Source organism: Gobio gobio (assembly GCF_949357685.1).
Source record: "Gobio gobio genome assembly, chromosome: 19".
Taxonomy (NCBI): domain Eukaryota; kingdom Metazoa; phylum Chordata; class Actinopteri; order Cypriniformes; family Gobionidae; genus Gobio; species Gobio gobio.
This window is the reverse complement of record NC_137112.1, coordinates 44,763,921-44,783,331: the sequence shown is the minus strand read 5'-3', so window position 1 is coordinate 44,783,331 and position 19,411 is coordinate 44,763,921. Positions and strand designations below refer to the sequence as shown.

The 19,411-nt window shown below is 35.5% G+C and overlaps 1 protein-coding gene across 2 annotated transcripts in view; it reads left to right on the top strand.

The window, feature by feature from the left end:
- Positions 1–13,318, top strand: part of slc45a3 (solute carrier family 45 member 3) — a 26,557-nt gene extending 13,239 nt beyond the window's left edge. For both annotated transcript variants that reach the window (XM_079844880.1, XM_079844881.1), the window contains exons 5-6: positions 11,815–12,080; positions 12,158–13,318. In XM_079844880.1, coding sequence (XP_079701006.1) covers positions 11,815–12,080; positions 12,158–12,529 — 638 coding nt within the window. In that variant the 3' untranslated portion in view covers positions 12,530–13,318. The remainder of the gene's footprint in view (positions 1–11,814; positions 12,081–12,157) is intronic.
- Positions 13,319–19,411: the final 6,093 nt, after the last annotated feature.

The following is a 19,411-nucleotide window of genomic DNA, read 5'->3' as shown; positions in this document are numbered from 1 at the left end:
TTGCGTTGTCATTTCTTCATCTCAAACACACTGTGGAGATTTAGAGTTTTTATAGCAATAACTGAGTTTTAAGAGTTAAATCAAGCAGAAATAGTTCTCTAATGTATTAATTGCAGATCATCTTTGAATAATGATTATGTTAAACACAATGACTCGGTCCCCTGTTAGATAGTAAATCACGACACCAGTGTGTTTGCGTTGTCATTTCTTGCCATCATAAACACACTGTGGAGATTTAGAGTTTTTATAGCAATAACTGAGTTTTAAGAGTTAAATCAAGCAGAAATATTTCTATAATGTATAAATTGCAGATCATCTTTGAATAATGATTATGTTAAACACAATGACTCGGTCCCCTGTTAGATAGTAAATCACGACACCAGTGTGTTTGCGTTGTCATTTCTTGCCATAAACACACTGTGGAGATTTAGAGTTTTTATAGCAATAACTGAGTTTTAAGAGTTAAATCAAGCAGAAATAGTTCTCTAATGTATTAATTGCAGATCATCTTTGAATAATGATTATGTTAAACACAATGACTCTGTCCCCTGTTAGATAGTAAATCACGACACCAGTGTGTTTAATTTGTCATTTCTTGCCATAAACACACTGTAGATATTTAGAGTTTTTATAGCAATAACTGAGTTTTAAGAGTTAAATCAAGCAGAAATATTTCTATAATGTATAAATTGCAGATCATCTTTGAATAATGATTATGTTAAACACAATGACTCGGTCCCCTGTTAGATAGTAAATCACGACACCAGTGTGTTTGCGTTGTCATTTCTTGCCATAAACACACTGTAGAGATTTAGAGTTTTTATAGCAATAACTGAGTTTTAAGAGTTAAATCAAGCAGAAATATTTCTCTAATGTATTAATTGCAGATCATCTTTGAATAATGATTATGTTAAACACAATGACTCGGTCCCCTGTTAGATAGTAAATCACGACACCAGTGTGTTTGCGTTGTCATTTCTTGCCATAAACACACTGTGGAGATTTAGAGTTTTTATAGCAATAACTGAGTTTTAAGAGTTAAATCAAGCAGAAATATTTCTATAATGTATTAATTGCAGATCCTCTTTGAATAATGATTATGTTAAACACAATGACTCTGTCCCCTGTTAGATAGTAAATCACGACACCAGTGTGTTTGCGTTGTCATTTCTTCATCTCAAACACACTGTGGAGATTTAGAGTTTGTATAGCAATAACTGAGTTTTAAGAGTTAAATCAAGCAGAAATAGTTCTCTAATGTATTAATTGCAGATCCTCTTTGAATAATGATTATGTTAAACACAATGACTCGGTCCCCTGTTAGATAGTAAATCACGACACCAGTGTGTTTGCGTTGTCATTTCTTGCCATCATAAACACACTGTGGAGATTTAGAGTTTTTATAGCAATAACTGAGTTTTAAGAGTTAAATCAAGCAGAAATATTTCTCTAATGTATTAATTGCAGATCCTCTTTGAATAATGATTATGTTAAACACAATGACTCGGTCCCCTGTTAGATAGTAAATCACGACACCAGTGTGTTTAATTTGTCATTTCTTCATCTCAAACACACTGTAGATATTCACTGTATATATTGAGATAACTCAATTTTATGGTGACTTGCATTAAAATGTTTATCCGTCTCAATTAAATTATGTGAACTGAATGACTTTTAACATTGACACTTTAGTTATTTAACCAACTGATGATTTTCAAGTCAGCAATCAACACACAACTGAGTTTTGACCTCCAAAATCTTATTATAGTGTATTTTTATGGTAAGTATTGGTGTTTTATGTTTTAAATCAAGCAGAAATCACTCTTTAAGGAAACAATTGCAGGTCACACTTTATACAGTGAACATGATTTCCTTAAATTGACTTAAGTCCCCTGTTGGATGGTAAAACACGACACCTGTTTGATTGCTTTGCCATTTCTTGCCATCACAAACACACTGTAGAGATTTTGAAGGTCAGAACTAAATTTTTTGGTGACTTGCATGAAAATCTTCATCCGTCTCAATTAAATTATGTGAACTGAATGTCTTTTAACATTGACACTTTAGTCGAAGATTTTCAACTCAACAATCAACACACAACTGAGTTTTGACCTCCAAAATCATTATACAGTGTATATTAAATTTAAATAAAAAATAAAAATTTCCTTACAAAACAGTTTGACTCAAGTTTGACTCTCTACTGCTTATTCATTATTGTTTATGTTACATGGTCCATGTTTACATTACAGTATAAAATTGTTCCTAAGTTTTCCCCTTTTATATAGATGGTAATGACTAAATATCCTCGCACACCGAAATTTTCACACGTTAAAAAAAAGATCAAGCACGTTTACACACAGCCTCTGAAACTTTCCTTCCTTCATCATAAAAAAAAATCTGATCAGGTTCAGTTTTCTGCATTTTTCGCATCCATAGCAAGCATTTAAAGAGGGGTTTCAAATTTCTGTGTTATTCATTTTTGTGTTAAAATTTTGAACATAAGTTGAACAGTTTAAAAAAGAAAGTGTGAACCTTCAAATAGCCATTATAGTTCATAAAGTTTTGCTGGCGTTTGTATCTAATTGAGAAAAGAATGAATGTAAATTGAAAGATGTCGTCATTGAACGCATTTTGTGCCAAAGCAAATAAATGATCCACAGTTTAGCCACATAGGCTGATGTGATCCCTGAGTGAAGAGTTTTGAAAAAGTGATGAGTATTCAGAAATGTGTCCTAGCAGATGTTTAAAAAACCCTGTAATATCACTATTAGTAAGGGATCACTGTATAATATCAGTCTTTAAATGTGAGATATTTAAAGTGAACCTAAAGTATACTTGCAATAGTGTGATTTTAGCACAATTAAATATACTTAATGGATGTTTCGCAAAAGCGTTGTTTAGTGATATTGCGTCCTTGTGTTTCTGCTGTACGTCATCAGCAACTGTCTAAGTTCAATTACAATACTCAAGAACACATGTACAGAGGATGCACAAAAGTACCCGGATGTTATAAGATATATGAGTATAAATAACTCCATACAGATCTATTGTTTTACAAAAATAATCTATTGTTTACAAAAGGAGAAAACGTGTGTACTTTAATGAAAACTTGGACCATGTGACATAAACTGAAGTTAACAGCAAAAAAATATACTATAATGCTGACTGTTGTTAGTGTTTTTTGTTGTATGAGTTAAAAGTGTATATGTTGGGTGAATCCTCATTGTGTTCTGGAAGAATGAGTTGATTTAAGACATCAATGAAGTGTTTTGGTAGTTTTAGCACATTTTGAACGTGAAATTAACTGCTTTGCTTTGAAAGGTGTCCTAGCGATTGTAGCTGAGAGATAGACGTCAAACAGACTCAAACAAAGACCCAGAATTCTGTGGTGTTACAGCACTGTGGCTGCTGTAAATGGCTGCTGTACGGTTTCTTTATGAAATAACAGGCACAATGGCAAAGATATTTCTGCAAAAACTCCAAAGTAATGTTCGGTTGCAGTGAGAAAGTCACAAGAGACAACTAAAAAACTCATGCGTGTATTTAGCCTAGTGTAGATCTGTTTGCTTACACATCCCCCAAACGCCATTTACATATGAATACAGGAAAGGCCAAAGCCATTGTCTCACAGGTGAGGAACAGGCCTAACAGAGCTGTTACACCCATGTCACAGACACAAACTTCTCATCCAAACTAGAGAAAACGCTGGGATTTACCTGGGAAAATTAAATCAATGTACACTTTTTCCAATCCCTACGACACATTTTTCAATACTTGGGTCACTTTTTTAAAACTCTTCTCACACTTTTTCACACAAATTCACACAACTGAATTTCAGCTTGGCACAGCAGTTATTTTAGTGTTCAAAATGCACTAAAACTACCAAAAAGGATTCTGAGGATTCAAAAGAATCACCCAATATTTCAATATGGTAATACTGCCGAAATGTAGCAAATTGTTTTGTTTTTTTTAATTAATTTTAGTTAAGTTTTGAACATAAGTTAGGGAGTTTTGAAAAGAGAATCAAAAATTTTTCAAATTGGCCTATACAGTTCATAATGTTTTGGTGGTGTTTGTGTTGAAGTAAGAAAATAATTCTTATAAATCGAAAGATGTCGCCATTGAATGTATTTTATGCCAAATCAATGATAAATTATGACTTTAGATGGCCCCACTTTATATTAGGGGGCCTTAACTACTATGTACTTAAATAGGTACAATGTACTTATTGTGTTCATATTGTATTGCAAAACACTTTTGCTGATATTGAGGTGGGATACGGGTAGGGTCAGGTGTGGTTGTATTGGTTAGTTTAAAGGTAGGGTTAGATGTAAGGGAAGTGTCAACAGTGTAATTACAAATGTAACTACAGAAATAAATTACAGATGTAATTACATGCAGGTATATTTAAAAATGTAAGTACAATGTAAAGACATGTATGTACACAATAAGTGCATTGTATCAAATGGATAATTAAAATGTTAGTACATAGTAGTTAAGGCCACCTAATATAAAGTGGGTCCCTTTGGATTTTATATTTCAGTATAATTCCTGCAGAAATGAGTTGATCATCGTTCTGACTTGAATGTGTTTGATCAGTTCTGAAAGCAGTGTGTTAGCATTCAAAGAATGTGCTAAAAATATATAGTCTTGCAGATAGTTAGGTACGAATAACAAAAGTGTTCGTGGATTTTGGAAAATGTGGTCATTGAATGCATTTTGTGTGAAAGCAATGAAAAATGATTCACAGTTTTTAACATATCAATTTAGTATTGGCCAATGCAATAAAAAAAAAAAAACGTAAAGCGATATGCAGAAAGCTGTGGGGCTAAACACCAAGAAAATATCACTTCTAATAAGATGAAAATATATTTAATTTAATTTTTAAAACAATTTAAAACATGTCAACAGTTTTATTTTTATTTAATTTTTTTACATTTGCTGGGACACATTTCTCAATCCTCATCACTTTTTCACTGTTCACTTTTTGTCTTCACTCAGTGATCACATCAGTCTATGTGGCTAAACTGTGGATCATTTATCATTGCTTTGGGCACAAAATGTGTTCAATGACGACATCTTTCAATTTACATTCATTCTTTTCTGACTTTGACACAAACACCACCAAAACATTATGTACTATACAGGCCAATTTGAACATTTTTACATTCTCTTTTCAAAACTGTTAAACTTATGTTAAAAAAAAATAGACATTTGCTACATTTCGACAGTAATACCATATTGAAATATATTTTGAATCTAAAATACTATCAAAACAAATAGATTTAGCTGGTGTTAGTTTTTAAATTGCATTGCCATCCATTCAAAAGGGAAAAATTTAGGAATAATGTTATACTGTACTGGACCAAGGACCATGTAACATATACTGCAGTGAATTATAGTGTAAGTCTTTTTTTGAAAATAAATTTTTACAGAAGAAAACATTGTGTAATGATCATGTGTTTTAGGTCTGTGTTTTATGATTGAAAAAGTGTGTTTGTTGGGTCCTTTTTGGTAGTTTTAGTGCATTTTGAACACTAAAATAACTGCTGTGCCAAGCTGAAATTCAGTTGTGTGAATTTGTGTGAAAAAGTGTGAGAAGAGTTTTAAAAAAGTGACCCAAGTATTGAAAAATGTGTCGTAGGGATTGGAAAAAGTGTACATTGATTTAATTTTCCCAGGTAAATCCCAGCGTTTTCTCTAGTTTGGATGAGAAGTTTGTGTCTGTGACATGGGTGTAACAGCTCTGTTAGGCCTGTTCCTCACCTGTGAGACAATGGCTTTGGCCTTTCCTGTATTCATATGTAAATGGCGTTTGGGGGATGTGTAAGCAAACAGATCTACACTAGGCTAAATACACGCATGAGTTTTTTTAGTTGTCTCTTGTGACTTTCTCACTGCAACCGAACATTACTTTGGAGTTTTTGCAGAAATATCTTTGCCATTGTGCCTGTTATTTCATAAAGAAACCGTACAGCAGCCATTTACAGCAGCCACAGTGCTGTAACACCACAGAATTCTGGGTCTTTGTTTGAGTCTGTTTGACGTCTATCTCTCAGCTACAATCGCTAGGACACCTTTCAAAGCAAAGCAGTTAATTTCACGTTCAAAATGTGCTAAAACTACCAAAACACTTCATTGATGTCTTAAATCAACTCATTCTTCCAGAACACAATGAGGATTCACCCAACATATACACTTTTAACTCATACAACAAAAAACACTAACAACAGTCAGCATTATAGTATATTTTTTTGCTGTTAACTTCAGTTTATGTCACATGGTCCAAGTTTTCATTAAAGTATACACGTTTTCTCCTTTTGTAAACAATAGATTATTTTTGTAAAACAATAGATCTGTATGGAGTTATTTATACTCATATATCTTATAACATCCGGGTACTTTTGTGCATCCTCTGTACATGTGTTCTTGAGTATTGTAATTGAACTTAGACAGTTGCTGATGACGTACAGCAGAAACACAAGGACGCAATATCACTAAACAACGCTTTTGCGAAACATCCATTAAGTATATTTAATTGTGCTAAAATCACACTATTGCAAGTATACTTTAGGTTCACTTTAAATATCTCACATTTAAAGACTGATATTATACAGTGATCCCTTACTAATAGTGATATTACAGGGTTTTTTAAACATCTGCTAGGACACATTTCTGAATACTCATCACTTTTTCAAAACTCTTCACTCAGGGATCACATCAGCCTATGTGGCTAAACTGTGGATCATTTATTTGCTTTGGCACAAAATGCGTTCAATGACGACATCTTTCAATTTACATTCATTCTTTTCTCAATTAGATACAAACGCCAGCAAAACTTTATGAACTATAATGGCTATTTGAAGGTTCACACTTTCTTTTTTAAACTGTTCAACTTATGTTCAAAATTTTAACACAAAAATGAATAACACAGAAATTTGAAACCCCTCTTTAAATGCTTGCTATGGATGCGAAAAATGAAGAAAACTGAACCTGATCAGATTTTTTTTTATGATGAAGGAAGGAAAGTTTCAGAGGCTGTGTGTAAACGTGCTTGATCTTTTTTTTAACGTGTGAAAATTTCGGTGTGCGAGGATATTTAGTCATTACCATCTATATAAAAGGGGAAAACTTAGGAACAATTTTATACTGTAATGTAAACATGGACCATGTAACATAAACAATAATGAATAAGCAGTAGAGAGTCAAACTTGAGTCAAACTGTTTTGTAAGGAAATTTTTATTTTTTATTTAAATTTAATATACACTGTATAATGATTTTGGAGGTCAAAACTCAGTTGTGTGTTGATTGTTGAGTTGAAAATCTTCGACTAAAGTGTCAATGTTACTTAAAAGACATTCAGTTCACATAATTTAATTGAGACGGATGAAGATTTTCATGCAAGTCACCAAAAAATTTAGTTCTGACCTTCAAAATCTCTACAGTGTGTTTGTGATGGCAAGAAATGGCAAAGCAATCAAACAGGTGTCGTGTTTTACCATCCAACAGGGGACTTAAGTCAATTTAAGGAAATCATGTTCACTGTATAAAGTGTGACCTGCAATTGTTTCCTTAAAGAGTGATTTCTGCTTGATTTAAAACATAAAACACCAATACTTACCATAAAAATACACTATAATAAGATTTTGGAGGTCAAAACTCAGTTGTGTGTTGATTGCTGACTTGAAAATCATCAGTTGGTTAAATAACTAAAGTGTCAATGTTAAAAGTCATTCAGTTCACATAAATTAATTGAGATGGATAAACATTTTAATGCAAGTCACCATAAAATTGAGTTATCTCAATATATACAGTGAATATCTACAGTGTGTTTGAGATGAAGAAATGACAAATTAAACACACTGGTGTCGTGATTTACTATCTAACAGGGGACCGAGTCATTGTGTTTAACATAATCATTATTCAAAGAGGATCTGAAATTTATACATTAGAGAACTATTTCTGCTTGATTTAACTCTTAAAACTCAGTTATTGCTATAAAAACTCTAAATCTCCACAGTGTGTTTATGGCAAGAAATGACAAATTAAACACACTGGTGTCGTGATTTACTATCTAACAGGGGACCGAGTCATTGTGTTTAACATAATCATTATTCAAAGAGGATCTGCAATTAATACATTATAGAAATATTTCTGCTTGATTTAACTCTTAAAACTCAGTTATTGCTATAAAAACTCTAAATCTCCACAGTGTGTTTATGATGGCAAGAAATGACAAAGCAAACACACTGGTGTCGTGATTTACTATCTAACAGGGGACAGAGTCATTGTGTTTAACATAATCATTATTCAAAGATGATCTGCAATTAATACATTAGAGAAATATTTCTGCTTGATTTAACTCTTAAAACTCAGTTATTGCTATAAAAACTCTAAATCTCCACAGTGTGTTTGAGATGAAGAAATGACAACGCAAACACACTGGTGTCGTGATTTACTATCTAACAGGGGACAGAGTCATTGTGTTTAACATAATCATTATTCAAAGAGGATCTGCAATTAATACATTATAGAAATATTTCTGCTTGATTTAACTCTTAAAACTCAGTTATTGCTATAAAAACTCTAAATCTCTACAGTGTGTTTATGGCAAGAAATGACAACACAAACACACTGGTGTCGTGATTTACTATCTAACAGGGGACCGAGTCATTGTGTTTAACATAATCATTATTCAAAGATGATCTGCAATTTATACATTAGAGAACTATTTCTGCTTGATTTAACTCTTAAAACTCAGTTATTGCTATAAAAACTCTAAATCTCCACAGTGTGTTTATGGCAAGAAATGACAAATTAAACACACTGGTGTCGTGATTTACTATCTAACAGGGGACCGAGTCATTGTGTTTAACATAATCATTATTCAAAGAGGATCTGCAATTAATACATTATAGAAATATTTCTGCTTGATTTAACTCTTAAAACTCAGTTATTGCTATAAAAACTCTAAATCTCTACAGTGTGTTTATGGCAAGAAATGACAACGCAAACACACTGGTGTCGTGATTTACTATCTAACAGGGGACCGAGTCATTGTGTTTAACATAATCATTATTCAAAGAGGATCTGAAATTTATACATTAGAGAACTATTTCTGCTTGATTTAACTCTTAAAACTCAGTTATTGCTATAAAAACTCTAAATCTCCACAGTGTGTTTATGGCAAGAAATGACAAATTAAACACACTGGTGTCGTGATTTACTATCTAACAGGGGACCGAGTCATTGTGTTTAACATAATCATTATTCAAAGAGGATCTGAAATTTATACATTAGAGAACTATTTCTGCTTGATTTAACTCTTAAAACTCAGTTATTGCTATAAAAACTCTAAATCTCCACAGTGTGTTTATGGCAAGAAATGACAAATTAAACACACTGGTGTCGTGATTTACTATCTAACAGGGGACCGAGTCATTGTGTTTAACATAATCATTATTCAAAGAGGATCTGCAATTAATACATTATAGAAATATTTCTGCTTGATTTAACTCTTAAAACTCAGTTATTGCTATAAAAACTCTAAATCTCTACAGTGTGTTTATGGCAAGAAATGACAACGCAAACACACTGGTGTCGTGATTTACTATCTAACAGGGGACCGAGTCATTGTGTTTAACATAATCATTATTCAAAGAGGATCTGAAATTTATACATTAGAGAACTATTTCTGCTTGATTTAACTCTTAAAACTCAGTTATTGCTATAAAAACTCTAAATCTCCACAGTGTGTTTATGGCAAGAAATGACAACGCAAACACACTGGTGTCGTGATTTACTATCTAACAGGGGACCGAGTCATTGTGTAAATCATAAATAAATCAAAAGTGGTTTGTTTAAAAAAACTCATAAATGTATAAGGTGGTAAGGTGGGCCTTTTACACCCCATTTTACATGGGGCAAAAGTCACACATTATTTATACAAATACTTGAGCTAAAAGGTTTTTTTTAAAATAATGTCTTAACACTTGTTTAAAAGAATAATAAAGTTTGTACTATTTTCTGTTTATTTTGATAAATACAATAATATTCAATGAATATAGGCTACTGTCATTAAAATATGTTAAAATAAAAAATACAAAAACAAAACTTCTAATTACATTCTGGTTGTTTAGATTTTTAAATCCTTTTTTCTTGGATTCTGTGTAGAATTTAATTGTAATGTAATGCAAAGTTTGAAACTAGTCAGGGTATCTAGTAAAGAGATGTAATGCTTGTTCCTTTAGTAAGCAGCCTGTTAAACAGCAGAGTCTCTCTGGGACAGCAGGCCATTCAAACAATAGAGGAGTGTGTGTGAACGACGTGTGTTTAAGAGCCCTTACAGTTCCTGCTCCAGCCTACAGGGGAGCTGCTGAGTATGACCTTAAACACACACACACACTTAGGTCCCCACTTGGTCATAAGTTTTAAAAAAATTACCAGAGTGTTTTTACTTAATTTTCACATGATTTAAACACACACACTTGTAGTTCCCCACTTGGTCAAAAGTAAAAAAAATCACCAGAGTGTTTTTTTAGTGTTTTTACTTGATTTTAACATGATTTAAAGCATGACCAACAGGGGACCTGAAAAATGTCCCCTCTTGGCTCAGAGGTCCCCTGTTAGTGAGTGTGTTACGACACCAAGGTCCCCTGTTAGATAGGTAGACAAGTACACACACACACACACACACACACACACACACACACACACACACACACACACACACTCTCTCTCTCTCACACACTCACACACTCACTCACTCACTCACTCACTCACTCACTCACTCACTGACACACTCACACACACTCTCTCTCACACTCTCTCACTCTCACACTCTCTCACACTCTCTCACACTGTCTCACACTCTCTCACACTCTTACTCACACACACACACACACACACACACACACACACACACACACACACACACACACACACACACACACACACACACACACACACACACACACACACACACACACACACACACACACACACACACTCTCTCACACTCTCTCACACACTCTCACACACACTCTCTCACACTCTCTCACACACTCTCACTCACTCACACACTCACTCACACTCTCTAACACTCTCACACTCTCTCACACTCTCACACACTCTCACACACTCTCACACACTCACACACTCTCTCACACACTCACACACTCTCTCACACACTCACACACACATACACTCTCTCTCACACACACACACACACACACACACACACACACACACACACACACACACACACACACACACACACACACACACACACACACACACTCTCTCTCTCTCTCTCTCTCGCTCTCACACACACACACACACACACACACACACTCTCTCTCTCTCTCTCTCTCTCTCTCTCACACACACACACACACACACACACACACACACACACACACACACGCTTTATTAGCAGTATATTTTTTCTTACTGCACTGGTGAAAAGAAATGTCTTCATGTTTTACATTTAAACAACAATATTCAGAGATATTTCATGAGCAAATCATCATATTAGAATGATTTCTGAAGGATCATGTGACACTGAAGACTGGAGTAATGATGCTGAATATACAGCTTTACATCACTGGAATCAATTAGATTTGATTTTAAAATATGTTTAAAAAGAAAACTATTTACTTTTAATTGTAATAATATTTCACAATATTACTGTTTTTACTGGTGAGAGAGACTTCTTTCATAAATATATAACAAAAATCTTACTGACCCCAAACATTTGAACTGTATGCATATATAATATAAGTATTGTTGTGTGCTTCTCTGTGTCTCTCCAGGTGTGCGAATGGCCAGTCTGGGTCTTTTCCTTCAATGTGTGACCTCAGTGATCTTCTCTTTGCTTATGGAGCGTATGGTGTTATGCATCGGTATTAGGAAGCTGTATCTGAGCAGCGTGGTGCTGCTGGCCGTGAGTACAGCGATTATGACCGTATCCCACAACATTACACTAGTCACCATCATGGCCGCAGCGACAGGATACACCTTCTGCATCCTGCAGATTCTGCCATACACGCTCATATGTCTATACCACTCCAATGCACCGGTAAGGCCTCCAAACAATGCATTATGCAAATATGCAAAGAGATTTTATCCTAACCAAATGCATTTCTCAATTTCCAGGTGTTTCTCTCCGCCGACAAGAGGATCAGATCAGTCGAGGTACAGCAGAAACGATCCAATGGGTGCGTTAATGGTGCGATACCCTTCCAGAGCAATATCAAAAATTCACAATTCATTGATCTGCATGTGTCTGTCACCATGGACCCTCATCCTGCACAACCCTCAGCCTTCAGAGGTATGGGTACAGACATCGCCTTATTAGACAGTGCCTACCTGCTGTCTCAGGTGGTGCCGTCCCTCTTCATGGGCTCCATCGTGCAGCTCTTCAGTGTGACCGCATACATGGCCTGTGCGTCTCTGCTGAGTGTTGTGGCTGTGTATTTCTCCAGTAAGATCATCTTCGAGAAGGCGGATATTGATGCAAGTAGATGACTGAGATGTTACCTAGAGCAAAGGACTCTGGATAATAACAAAAACCATAAAAGACAGCTGGTTCTGGTTCTTTCCTTCGGATGAAACGTTAAACCGAGGTCTTGACTCTCTGTGGTCATTAAAAATCCCAGGATGTCCTTCGGAAAAAGAGTAGGGGTGTAACCCCGGCATCCTGGCCAAATTTTCCCAGTGGCCTCTGTCCATCATGGCCTCCTAATCATCCCCATATACTGATTGGCTTCATCACTCAGTCTCCTCTCCACCAATCAGCTGGTGTGTGGTGGGCGTTCTGGCGCAAAATGGCTGCCGTCGCATCATCCACCACATTGGTGGTGGTTGAGGAGATTCCCCTTCCATGTACCTAGAAAAGCACAATATAAATGTAACAAATTATTATCAATGTTTTTGGAAAGACAGGGCAGTGCATTACAAGTGAAAACTTGATCAAATTAAAGCGATAGTTCACCCAAAAATGAAAATTAGCCCATGATTTACTCACCCTCAAGTCATCCTTGGTGTATATGACATTCTTCTTTAAGACAAATACAATTTAGTTATATTAAAAAAGACCTACGTCCAGAGTTGGGGAAAGTTACTTAAATAAAGTAATGCATTACAATATTGCGCTACTCCCTTAAAAAGTAACGAATTGAGTTACTTAGTTACTTTTTAAGAAAAGTAATGCGTTACGTTACTTTTGCATTACTTTTTCTCACCTGGGCTGGGCTTGTTTTTGTTTATAACAAACAAGTTATATTTTTTGTGCAACGGTAAAGACCTCTTCATACCAAAATTGAAATAATAAACCCCAGGCTGAGGTAAAAATGCAAATTCACGCATGAACAGTCGAGGGCGCAGCTCTGCTCTGCTGCCATTCTGGATAATGGTAGGATGCAGGAGAAAAAAGTTTTACCAATAAAAACATTATATAAAGCTAGATTATGCATACAAATAGTTGTTTTATTTAACATTTAATTATTGGAGGTTTGCATTTTGCATTTGACTGATTTTATTCATTTTGAGGAGTACAGAATCTTTATTGTGCAAGTGAGATAAATAAATGCTCACATTTAGTCTAGAACTACAATAACCATCATGTTTACACACATAACGCCTCTGCACTTATTTTTCTCAACATGGGGACAGGAGGGCTGTCAGTCAAATTAATGTGAAAAAGTAACTTGCGTTACTTTTTTGAAAAAGTAATCCAGATATTTTGATGTAAATTTGAAAAGTAATGCGTTACTTTACTAGTTACTTGGAAAAAGTAACATTATTACGTAACTCAAGTTACTTGTAATGCGTTACCCCCAACACTGCCGTCATACACTGGAACACCAGTCTCTCGTGAACACGCGTACGAAAGTTAGCGGAGATTACAGTTTAGCCGCGTTTCCACCACAGGAACTTTCCCCTGGAACTAGGAACTTTGGGGTGGTACTCTGTGTGTTTCAAACGCAGGGTCTAAATGAAGTTCCGGGTAAATATTTCCCCCTCCAAACGCCCCTGCTCGCGAGGTAGTACTTTTTCAAAGTTCAGGAACTTTCGGGGGTGGGACTTTGGCGCTGAACATGCTGATTGGTTGAGCTCACGCAGCATTTTATTTCAACCAGCATTTTTAAAAGTCTTTCGTTCTGCGTTCAGTAAACATCAGTCTTGCTCTTTCTGTCCGATGGCGTTCGTTCGTCTCAGCCATCGCACGGTCAATGTCACATAAATTGTCTTATTTTAAGTCAAGCTTTACGAGCTTTCAGAATACGCTTTAGTATCAGTGCTCATCTCTTTTCCGCCGTTTTGTTAATGACCTCTTTAGTAAACCAATACATAACCAGCAAAAGCAGCGCTGCTTGCATCTCCTCCACTTGTTATTGTTGCAGACAGTGTCGCACAAAAATGATTACTGTCCCTCGCTGACTGGAGGAGCAGTCGCGCGCAGTCCTACATCACCGGACTAATTTGCCTAATCTTCACGGTACTTTAGACCGCAGTGGAAATGCAGACAGTAGCAGGTCTGGGGGAAAAAAGTTCCTGGTACAAATTTTTCCGGGTAATTTCGGTGGAAACTGGGCTTAAAGGGTAACTTCAGTGATTTAGCATTAAACTTTGTATCAGTAGAAACCCCGTAGTATATTTGAATTATGGTACTTTCCCCCCTCCTATCCCCCTGATATGAGAGAATTATGCATTTTATTTCTGGAAAAAAAAATTTGGCCAGAGGCTAGAGACTAAAGCCAGTAGATGGAGCTGTTCCGCATGTTTTCAACCCGCCCATAGAGGAGAGATCTCACTCACAGAATGTAAATGCGCTCGGCTCTGCCTCGGGCATTAATAACGGAGCGATGCAGAGCAAAGTGAGTGTTTCAGCTTTTCAATGAATTCCTATAAAAGTTTAGCTTCCATATGCGATCTGATAACGCGCCAGACTGGACACGCTCTGAGAATGACAGCCGCACTTACCTCAGCTCTGCTCAGCTCTTACTTCCCTCTCGTGCTGAATGAAATCTGACTCCTGTTGCGCTTGTCCTGTGACTTTCGTTCAGCTCACTCACACTTTATTGAAAAGACACATTCAATTTTGAATTGAAGTGTTTATTCTCTAACTGAACAAAATTATTGTATTATTATGAAGATCAAAACGACGCTGGGGGCAATGTAGGGAGTGGCCTCATAGGGCAGCAAAGCAAGTGCATTCTGGGAGTTGTTGTCCTTCATCCACATGAGACATGAGTCTTTTCTCTGTCTAGAAGGCACCAAATTCAAAAATAATTTCACATTTCTACTACATAAATGACAGTTTAAATTAGTGGTGGGCCGTTATCGGCGTTAACGTGCTGCGTTAACGTGAGACTCTTATCGGGAATCTATTCTCAAAGTTGGGTTGGGAGCTGGGTCTATACTACGCAAGCTATGATGACTTTCACCTTGATAGTTTAGCGCGGATGTATACCTAGCCGAATTGCACTGTAGGGGCGAGAGAACGAGTCTTCGAACCTGTGTGTATGCCTACTAGTGTTGTCAAAAATATCCATATGTCGATATGTATCGATACTGAAATATCTGAAACGATACGATACTCATTTTCTACAGTATCGATATCAGCTGCGCTCTCCTCTCCGACCGACAGCGAGTTGACACACACCCGCCTCCTCTCATTCAGTCCGGTTAATCCTCTGAACATTTCCTCATGACAGCGTGTTAGTATTGGTGTGACCGGTCTGAATTGTCTGAATACACTCAAAAATGTCTCAATGCCCATTTTGGTGAGTTTTAACGTAAACACAGTCGTAACCAGCTCACAGGAACAGTGTTTGGGATCCATGCGTGCGTCAGGTGTTAAAGAGACAGAAGTTATTTATTATTCAAACTGCAAAAAGACAAAGAATCACTTACGAGTACACATATTCTGAATGCCTTCGGCAGAATTCAAATGAGCCATATTAATCTAGATTAATTTCAAGATTACAGTGAGATTAATCTAGATTAAAAAAATTAAGTTATGCCCACCACTAGTTTAAAAACACATTCATCTTCCCAGCGCTGAAGTGCCCCTTTAAGTAAAGTTTTAAATATGGAGATTTTTCTTACACAGACGCATGGCTTCGCTTCTGAAGGCCTTTATTTAACCCCCCCCAGAGCCGTGTGGAGCAGTTATATGATGGATAGATACACTTTTATGGACTTCTAACAGCCATTAACTGCTGTTAAAGCTTGGATTAGCCAGGACTTTTTTAATATAACTCCGATTGTATTTGTCTGAAAGAAGAATGTCATATTCACCTAGGATGACTTGAGGAGGGTGAGTAAATCATGGGCTGATTTAAATTTTTGGGTGAACTATACCTTTAAAAGGTATCGGCGTGTCCAAAATCGAAAACTTCCCTACTGTATGCGAAAAACAGTATGCCAACATAGTATGTCATATATGAAGTACGCATTTGATGGTCACTTTACTAGGATTTAATGGCAGTGAAGCCACGCCAACTGATGATGATGTATTGGCTGATTATTTCAATTCTGTTCATTATGAACAAAAAAGAAAGTACCTTTAAGCAAACACTAAATGGTCGTCCATTTTAAAAAGGGTCTTGAAATGCTATAAATGATCATTTATATGTTATAATTAATATATTTGACACAACTTTTGTAGTCTAAACTGTGGATTGCAATATTATATTTGCTGTATTGCACAATGTTACATATTAGAGCAATTACACAAGTAAATACAAAAGTGAATGTATGTTTTAAAGAGAAAGGCTTTGAAACCTGTACCTGTAAAATAAGTGATGTTTACATATTTGGTGCAGAGATTATTCATTATTTTAAGAGAGGAATAAGTCTGAAGATTTGCTGTTTTTTATAATTAGGATGCTAATTAATTGGAGAACTCTGTGTATGCTGTTTATTTCTCCAGTAAGATCATCTTTGAGAAGACAGATATTGATGCAAGATGAATGGGATGTTACATGCAGAGCAAAAACTATAAAGGGCAGCTGGTTCTGTTTAATGTTTTTGGAAAGAGCGATGGCAACGTGCAATTGAAGCTTAAATGCATTACAAGTCATTTATTTTAAATTAAATAAAAAAAAACGCTAACTGGATAAAATTCAGCAAACAATATGTGGTCATAAATTTTAAAAGGGTATTTTTGAGCATTAAATTATATACATGATCATCTATATATCACAATTCATATGACAGAACTTTTGTTATCTAACCTGTGGCTTACAATAGTGCAATCTGGCACAGTTTAATACTGATTAAAGAGAGCAATTTTATTTTGCAATGAATTATTAGTTGACATGGGTGTATTGAAGTGCAGAAAAGTGAATGCTGAATGTATTATTTAAAATGAGGATGAGTGACAGTTTCAGGCTTTGAACCTTGTGACACAACTCTGTAAAAGACGTGATGTTTACATATTTGGTCCAGAGATGATTAATTATCTTTAGAGAAGAATAAGTCTTATAAGTTTTATATTATTATTTGCTTTAATTGTGCTTAATTGATTGGAGAAAAAGTCTCCAATGCTTGTCTCAATGATTGATTTTTTTTTAATAGCACTTTAGTTGCCAGATATATAGATCTATGCATAGCATTTCATTTGTAACACGTGTGTACATTTGAATTTGTTTTGGTACTAAGATATAATGTGGATGTCTCTTAAAATAGCAACTATCTACAAGAAAACAGCAAAAGTACTTCCAATAAACTTAAGACTGTTTATTACTGGCTTTGTTGATTAGCATTCTACCATTTTGAGCCATAGTCATTCTCCATATCTCTGGATGGGTGGCATCAGTCAGTTTTTTATCAGCTACTGCCATCTAGTGTCTCTATAGCAGCTGTTTTCATTTAGTTAGTTGCTCCATCATTCACTTCTCTCAATTTACCATGGCTGTTTTTCCTCCTTCCATCTTTAAAAATAAATATAAGAAATGCATTTTTTTGTATTTGTATTTTTTCATGTGACAATAAATAAATAAAATCTTTATCTTGTTTATCTGTTGTCCGTGAATTTTTTGTGTGCAAGATTTACAGATATTATATGAGAATGTACAACATCAATCCATTTTCCAAACCGTGTTTTTGTCTTACCCTGAATCATTATGGTACACTTATAATAAGTGTTTATATTGGGACTATTTCAGACCGGTCTGGTAGGAACCGCTGCGGAGGAACACAGTCCCTGCGTGACTTGCCATAGACATAAACAGAGAGAAGTAGCTCCGGCTGCAATGTTCTTCCGCACGACGCATGCAGTTCTGTTTATTAACCGCTAGAGCGCCAAAAGTTACGGACTGCAGAAAAATAAAAAGAACTAAATAATTTTATTGATGCTCTGATTGTCCAAAAGGTTTTCTCACGTTCTTTTTGGGTTTTATGCAGAGGTGGACAAAGTACACAACTCCATTACTCAAGTAAAAGTAAAAGTACCACTGGTCAAATATTACTCCGTTACAAGTGAAAGTTGTAAAAAACTATTTTTACTTAAGTAAAAGTACAGAAGTACTTGTTTATAAAAGTACTTAAGTATCAAAAGTAAATTTCCTTTTTTATGTCAATGCATTATTTTATTATCGTTGCATTGTTGTATGAATGCACGCTATAGCCATCACGGTGGTTTAAGCCAGTCAGTGATGCTCTATCCGACATGCTAGCATATGACTATCTTGAACTAATTTAAATACTTGTATAAAAGTTAGAAAGCTGCTGTCACTTTAAGGCAGAATGCACAAATCCTATACACTGATACACATCCGATATTCCCCCAACTGTTTACGTTCACTTATGACATAATCAACTTTGTTTACGTGAATACTTTCCAAAATGAACATTTTGACATTTTATGTGTATTGGTCTGTTTAAGTGCGAAAAAAACACAAAAGAAAGCTCTATTCAGTAAATACTCTGGCATCTCAGAGGCACAAAAAAACAGACTGAACTGAGCTCTTTCATCATCCATATGTCTATGCTTCTCTTTCTCCCTGACATTTACGTTTTTTAACATTTTATGAGACATTCATCAAGTGTATGCCAACGAAACTAATCTTTAATCTTTTCAGAAAACTGAAACTTACTTTCTAATATGGCCATGGGTGCACACACTGTGCCGAGGAACCGTCTTCCTCCATTTTGCTATAAACTGATCAGTGTTCAAAAATTTTGGGGAAATTATGACCCTATAAAAGTGATTACTTATAGGCTGTTCTCAAAAACAAAAACAAAAAAATTTAATCCACTGACTTGCAAAGCTGCTACAGAAACGACTTTCGACTTTGAGGACCTTGATAGAAATGTAGTGGAGTAAAAAGTATGATATTTGTCTTTCAAATGTAGTGAAGTAAAAGTAAAAGTTTCCCTAAAAAATAATACTTCAGTAAA